Here is an 8,045-nt window from a genome sequence, read left to right on the forward strand (position 1 = left end):
TCGGCATTCTCGTTAAGGCTCGCAATTTCTTAGTCTTTCAGGTTCGCTTTTTCGCCTCAATTTCTTCCTTTGATGCTATTTGTACACTGGCTTGGTTGTTACTAATTATAATTAAAATAATTAATAATATTATTATTAGTTGTTTATCTGGTAATTTTTTGTTGTTGTAGGGTGATGTGGAGTCCATTGCGTCGAAAAATCCGAAGGAGCTTACTGGCCTTATTGAGCAGATATCTGGCTCTGATGAGCTCAAGAGAGACTACGAACAGTTTGAAGAAGAAAAAGGCGCTGCTGAGGAAAAATCTGCACTAGTTTTTCAGAAGAAAAAGACTGTGGTTATGGAGAGAAAGCAGAAGAAAGAACAAAAGGAAGAAGCAGAGAAACATCTTCGCTTGCAAGACCAATTGGTAACTTTATCTGCTTTTGATTTATGTTTGTTTTTTGTGCATAATATTCGTATGTCCTTTGAACAAGGTTTATTTGTAGTTGTATGCGCTGATATGTATTGTTGGATTGGCCTATGCTTTAATTTGATGGAGTTCCTTCCATCTGCTTTTTTAATGTTTTGAGGTTTTGTTTAGTTCTCCTCTCTTTTACGATATGTGTGATTGTATGAAGATAGGGTGGTATCCCTGTCAACTAAAAGAGTATACATTTGAAGGAAAGCTGAATGATCCCCTTCCAGGTTTGGTTAGATTCTATATAAAGGGTATGTTTCTTCTGATGCACCCTTTATTACTCACTTGTTTATTGAAGATGATGGGTTCCTTTTTTCTTGTGAAATTTCTCTGAACCCATTTCAAGCCCTAACAGAAGTGTCTCAACCTCATGAATTGTGAAAGGATCAAACCTGCTATTGATCAAAGTGATAGTAGATTCCTTCTCTTCACATAAACCCTCAAGGATAACATCTAAATTCAAAGCTTTTCAATGAATGATGTGGCAGATGCAGCTGCTTTTGCGTTATGGCCCAAAATTGCAGCCCATTTCACGTCTGGAGCGCTTTCAGGCACCACAACATGGAGGTCCCAATAAAGGGGGAAATCTAGAGTTTCTCATTGTTTTAGACATCCGTCCTCCATGGACTGACTCCTGAATGGTGGAGCTTCATAGGCCCTCTCCTCAGTCCTCACCATCATTGGCAGAAAAGGAGGGATGAGGAAGGAGTGAAGAATCATAGTAGTAGATGAAGAAAATATATGGTACGGAAGAGAAGTAGCAACAACACTGTTTAGACTTGTAGGTATGTTTTGGGTGTTGCGGCTGTTGTGTTTACAGATAAGTTGTAGGGTTATCTATGAAATGATTCAATGAGCTTGTTCTTTTGATTGGACCAATAATAAGCCGAGGTGAATCATGGGCCTGTAACTGCCAGTCTTAACTGAATGGTATACATAACATAATCAAAATAATGGTACAGCAGCCAAATACCAATGGTGAACCATCTATCTTAAGATTAAAATAAAAATTATATGCAGTTATATTAAAAAATAATATACACATATCATAATTGAAATGACCCATCAATATTCAAATAACAAATATAATAGTACACATAACTTAATAAAAATTACTGCATTAATGAATATATATATATATATATATATATATATTAGATTAGTGGCTGCCGTTCTATTACATGCTATACTGATATCCTAGTTTTAGGGGTTGATGCTTTGTGCCGCTGTTTGAGATTGACAACCTAGATTTCATCCCATATCTGCTATGATATGAGCTAGAGGACCAATGAATCATGGAAGCATAGAGCTAGAAATGGAGGATTGCAACCAGGAGAGAATAAATTGATCCAGCGGCTCCCACATACTATAGCGATTAGAGATTCGTTCAGGTTCATGATCTTCAGTTGTGACTTGTGAGAAACTTGAGAGGTATAACACGATTAACTAGATAATGGTCGAGACGATGCACCTTAATCACAAGCTCAACTTGTGGTGCCATGAAATAAACTTCAGGTCAATCTTCCCAGAAATTGTGTGTGTGGACGAAACTATGGTCAACAGAGATGGTGAAACTGCGGCAAACAGAATCGCTGGAGGATTATGTTGTAGCGGTTGCACATGAATCAGAGTAGTTTGCATGGTTGGATGTGGTTGAGGAGAAGGATAAATATTTTATGCACCCCTTCATATTTGAACCTTGGCTCTTTATACCACGATAGAATTCAGGGAGAATATTCTGTAATTCACCATTTGGTTGTATCTGTGAAAAAATGAATAGTTACTACCATAAAGAGACTCTACCTACTGTATTTATAGACATTGAATATAGAGAAGCCTGCTGTAACTAAGTTCAGTTAGTTACAGCTGTACAAAATCAGAAATAACAATACACTAACAGAAAGAAAGATTACAAGGCATATTCTAATTCAAAATATAGAGTAAAACTATACTGTATTACTTAATTATACCTCTACAACATGTTAAGTCAAGTATCTGTATCTGCCGATATAATTCACTTCCAATAAATAAAAAAATTGGACTACTGTTAGGCAGCTATTGATTGCTCATTATTTATGAGGAGAGGAAATAGTAGAGTTGCTTATAAAAAGGGAAGTAACAGAAAGGGGGTGCAGGATGAGTGTGAAGTGGAATTAGTGGGGCTGAGTATCAGGGCAGTTTCCCATCTCAGAGGGGGTGCTCTCATTGTGGGAGTATCATTCACTTTTCTTCATTTGGCAAGGAGATTCATCTCCATCGTTTGTCATTTACTATTCAATTCATCTTGTAGAGACGATTGATCCTCAGAGTTAATCTTCAATACAAATCAGGGTATTCAGCTGATTTTAGTTTACTATTTTCTGTTGGATCTATAAATTACTTTTGTGGACAACATTTTCTACTTATTTATACTAGGAATTATGCATGCAACTATCATTATTTCATGCATTTTATTTCTTCAATTTCTCTCTTGATCTTTATCCGACTGCTGATGATGAAATTCTGAAGTATGTTTGTTTTTTCACTTGCAGAAATCTACAAAGAAGGAACATTTCTTGTGGCAGTTGTTCAATATAGAAAATGATATTGTTAAAACAACTGAGGAACTTGAAGATGATAAAAGAAGTCGCGAAGGTGTTATTGAAGAACTAGAAAATTTTGAACACGAAGCTAGCAAAAAGAAGAAAGAGCAAGCCAAATTTCTTAAAGAGATTGTGCTACGAGAAAAGAAAATAACTGACAAAAGCAACAAACTTGACAAATATGTGAGTGTTTTTTCTACATTTTGGGGTGGGTTTGTGGGAACTACTCACTTCATTTTCAACTCTACCCGTTAAACTTTTTCCACAGGTTGATCCTATGCTATGCATATTAAACATTGACGCATTTGGTCATATTTAGTGTCCATTATGAAAAAAACCAGATATAAATTTTTAATGTCCAAGTTCGGAAAATGGCTTTGTTAATCTAGCTATAGTGTGGTTGGTAGCTTTGGACCACAATTTGAATCCCACCCGAACTAACAGGGCCCAACTCCTTCAGACACCAAAAAGAAATATAGATCTGATTTTTAGTTTTGTTCCCTTCGTTGATTGTATTTTTTTATTATCTGAGCAGTTTGTGAGATTTTTCTGGTTGTGTCCTTGCAGCAACCTGAGCTTCTCAAGTTGAAGGAGGAAATGTCTCGTATTAATTTAAAAATTAAAAAAGGAAAGAAGGAACTTGGCAAAAAAAGGGAAGAACAAAGGAGGCATGCCAATGATATAGCAGGGTTACAGAGTGGTATTCAGGACCTTTCAGCAAAAATGGCAGAGCTCCAGGAAAAGGGTCGAAATGCGGGCGGTGATCAGCTTAAGTTAGATGGCAATGATTTGGAAGAATATTTTAGAATGTGAGTTTATTTGCTGTAGATGAGTGTCACCATTCTATATTTTGTTATTTTTTTTCAGAACATGCTAATTGCATAGTGCTCAGAGTGAGCTTAAATCTTATGTTTTTAAACAGCCAAGAAATAAATAAAAAGAACATAAAACAAGAGGTATTCCAACCCTTATACAAGAGCCAGAACTAAAAGGAAGATTGATACAAATGGAGCCCGGAAACTGGGAAATCTTAATTGAGTTTTGGGTTGCAGTTGCACTAACAATCTTATCTTCCACTTGCTCACTGTATACTACTACCTCTAGTCTTGATTGTTAGCAAAAATACCTAAATTTACACTAACTAAGTGCAATAAATTTTCATAATGTAATAGAAAAAGTAATTGCATTCCAGGCTTCATGGAAACTTGTTCCATGAGAATAAAATGGTTACAACAACAAAGTCAAGCTGTATCCCACTAAGTAGGGTGATAGGGTCGACTACATGGATCTAACGACGCCATAGTATCCTGATATAAATGGGAATAAAAGGGTTATTGGAAAATAAAATCTATACAAATTGAAGAATATATGATATTTTTTGCTTATAATCAAAACTTGAGGGAGTATGTTATTTGATCATGCTGGTGAGATAAATGACGTGTTAGACTGTTAGGGATATTTGGTAAAACTATTTTATATATCATATTTATTGTTTATCTTTTTGTTGAAGAAATCTTTTTATTCCTCATGGGTTCAAATTGCACATTAGTTGGTTAGTGTCAACATGATAAGGAGAAAGAAAACAAATATCACTGGCCAGAAGTTGGAACTGTAGTGATTTGTGATGCTTTGCCTAATATCAGGCAGAGATTTGCAGAGGGTGTTGCCTGCATATGGTATTTCTTTTATTCAGTGGCCAATTGCTTGTTGTTAGCAGTTGGCCGTGTGTTGCCTGTACTTAGTTAGCATTTTTTTAAACTTTTGATTTGTTATTGTTCTTTTTTTCTTTTCTGTTTTGGAACTTGTGATGATAATGCTTTTATTACAGAAAAGAGGAAGCTGGGATGAAAACTGCAAAGCTTAGAGCGGAAAAAGAACTTCTAGATAGGCAGCAACATGCTGAAAGTGAAGCACAAAATAATTTGGAAGAAAATTTTCAACAATTAAAAACCCGGGAGTCTGAGCTAGATTCACAGGAAAAACAGATGCGAGAAAGGCTTGAAAAAATTCTTGATAATTCTGCAAAGAATAAGGATGCCGTTGAAAACCTAAAGACAGAATTGCGTGTGATGCAGGAAAAACATAGTGATTCCAAGTAAATCAACATGTTATTAATTTTTTGCTTTTCAATTGTTAAGGCATCCTACTGCATAACATTTTTTGATTTGGACATTGGTAAAATGGTATGTGGTACATTTGATCTGCAGGAGAAAATATGATTACTTGAAGATAAGAATTGGTGAAATAGAAAATGATCTACGTGAATTGAAGGCTGATAGATATGAAAATGAGAGAGATGCTAAATTGTCTCAGGCAGTGGCGACTCTGAAACGCTTGTTTCAAGGAGTCCATGGTCGCATGACTGATCTTTGTAGGCCAACGCAGAAGAAATATAACCTAGCCGTTACTGTTGCCATGGGTAAATTAATGGATGCAGTTGTTGTTGAGGATGAAAAGACCGGGAAGGAATGCATCAAGGTCCTAATAAGATTTCCCAATATCCTATTTTGTGCCATTGTTTTCTCCAAACTTTATGATTACCAAGTCTTCTTTTAGACGCCGTCCCTATTTGCTATTGATGGCTTTTTATGCTTTTGATTTTAATACATTTTTGTTATTGGTTATTACACAAAGTGAATAAACACAAGAAAAGAAGATAGAGCACCATTAATTAATATGAGACCTTAGACGAAGAGAGTGTCCAACCAATCACGCCAAGCAGCCCTGCACGAAGCAAGTCGTAGTCCCAATTTTTTTTCTCCGGAAGAGTCCGCCTTTTTAACGTGTGGTGCTAATAAGAAGGGAGAATAGGGTCGGAATTGAAAGGGATAACGGCAGATAGTGAGCTGGATCCCCAGGGATGAAGGCGGATTCTAGGACCACCTTGATGGTGGGCCTTGTTGTACCACTAGTTCTGGCCATTAGATTCATCTCATCTTCTTTGTTACACCCCACACCCTCTCCCTAATCAATTTAGTGGCCGCTGCACCACATCCTCCCTCTTTGACCCTCATCCAAATTGTTGGTGCCCATTTCCAGCCATTCCCCCCAACCCTTGCTTGGTACCCATTTGCTCCCCCTCTCTCCCTAAAAAACTCTTGCCCTCAAGGCTATATAACAATATGAGCAAAAATGAAAGGAGATAGAAAGAAAAGAAACCTTAAAATTGAAACCTAGCGGGTTGCGAAACCCATATGGACAAAAGATCGTCAAGCCACACTTGCAAGCTCCTCTGTCTTGCTCTGCTCCACCACAAATGCTTCCAACATGAGTGCTGCGTGCCGCCGCAAAGCCGTCATCTCCCCTTCGCTATCTACGACAATAGTAATGGAACCCATGTAGCAGAAAGAGAAACCTTACAGTCAAAAACTAGGGGATTGCGAACCCCACCCAGACAGAAGGTTTCAAAATCCACATCCTCCCTTGGAATTCAAAGCCAACTGAGTAATTATTTTTGAGGAAGTGAGATGGCAGACCTGTGGTGGGGTGGGAGTTGTGACGAAGGTGCTTCTCTTTGAGCTTACACGTTAGGAGGTGAAGCTTCTGGTAATACGGAGGTGTGGGATTGCGGTGAAAGGGAATTAGGGTTGGGAAGAGAGGATAATCCAGTGTGTAGGGTCTACCCTATTACTGTGAGGACCAAATGAATCTATGGTTCTCAATGATGGGCTTCAAAATAGGCCAAAAGTCATGCGAGCTTTCGAACTAAATCCCAAACCTGAACCTAGCTTGTTGCCTTCAAGCTGATGGACCTACGCTATGTTGTCTTTTCATCTATGAGGACTTAAATAATTACATTTAGTCTCCTGCTTCTGCCATTCCAGTGGATTTTATTAGACACATCTCTGTGTAAAATTACCAGAAGTAGAACTATTACTTCCTATACGTTACCTCCTATTTCTTTGGTTCTTTTTTAAGTTTGTTGTAGTTGTAACTGCCGAAAGCTACAATTTTGGTATAAATATGTGCAATTTTTCCTGTTTGAACTTTGAAGTTCTATGTATTGATTGGGATGTTGATTTTATTTGCTTCTCTACAGTATTTAAAAGAGCAGAGGCTTCCTCCTCAGACATTTATTCCTCTACAATCTATTCGTGTGAAGCAAATAATGGAAAGGTTACGCTCATTAGGCGGTACAGCAAAACTGGTTTTTGATGTGATTCAATATCCTTTTTAACTAGTGAATGCTTTGAGGAACCTGGCCGTGAGAGTGTCTACAAGAGCTTCCAAATTTTGTTGTGAATTTGTTTATTAACTTATTTATAGATTTATTTTGAAATTTACCTTCTAAGCCAACTTGTCCATCACAACTTTATTGTTTGATCGATTTAAAAAATAAACAATATTTGATGCAATCACATTACTTGAAAATTTCCTAATCTTAAAAAGCACTGAAAGGTGATGGGTGACCATCCATCCCTACACTCTTTACCTTTTTATTTACTGCAATTGTTTGTCCAGTCATTTTGTCCCTACAAATTATTTTTGGTTTACATGCTTCCTGCTGCAATTAAATATTATATGAAAACTTTACAGGAACATGTAGACGTAAAACAAAAGCATATAAATATCTGTTTTTGTTGGTTGAGTTACCTTATCAGTCACTGATATGTAGAGCTGCACTCATTTTTACATTATCAAAATTTGTTGGTTTTAATTCTTTTGTTAATCTCCAACACTTCATCATTGTTCTCACTAATCTTGTGTTGTACTGATTTATGTTTTATCTTCTTTGAGTCCACTGTGTTTCCCACAACTCAATTAAAATCTTCTCTCTAATTAGAGTTAATTTTTTCAGACGTGACCTTTTTTGTTTTGTGGTTTCCTTTCATCAAAATGCTGTTGCACGCACTATCAATTTAGTGAATTCCTATAATGACAACGCATTAGTGGAGTTTAGCTATGTAGTCTGTTAAAATTGAACATAACTCTTCTTGTATCCCCCACTAGTGGAGTTTAACTATGTAGTCTATTAGAATTGAACATTACTCTTATTGTACCCCCC

The 8,045-nt window shown here is 36.8% G+C and overlaps 1 protein-coding gene across 2 annotated transcripts in view; it reads left to right on the top strand.

Annotated features, from left to right (window-relative positions):
• The window catches only part of LOC101500421 (structural maintenance of chromosomes protein 1), a 16,923-nt gene that overhangs the window by 622 nt on the left and 8,256 nt on the right, over window positions 1–8,045 (top strand). For both annotated transcript variants that reach the window (XM_073366977.1, XM_073366978.1), the window contains 7 exons: window positions 1–41; window positions 171–407; window positions 2,990–3,223; window positions 3,608–3,849; window positions 4,869–5,135; window positions 5,248–5,518; window positions 7,080–7,203. The exon at window positions 1–41 ends at the window's left edge or, in 1 of these variants, runs on beyond it. In XM_073366977.1, the coding sequence (XP_073223078.1) occupies window positions 1–41; window positions 171–407; window positions 2,990–3,223; window positions 3,608–3,849; window positions 4,869–5,135; window positions 5,248–5,518; window positions 7,080–7,203 (1,416 nt within the window). The remainder of the gene's footprint in view (window positions 42–170; window positions 408–2,989; window positions 3,224–3,607; window positions 3,850–4,868; window positions 5,136–5,247; window positions 5,519–7,079; window positions 7,204–8,045) is intronic.

Source organism: Cicer arietinum, chromosome 4, assembly GCF_000331145.2.
Source record: "Cicer arietinum cultivar CDC Frontier isolate Library 1 chromosome 4, Cicar.CDCFrontier_v2.0, whole genome shotgun sequence".
NCBI lineage: Eukaryota > Viridiplantae > Streptophyta > Magnoliopsida > Fabales > Fabaceae > Cicer > Cicer arietinum.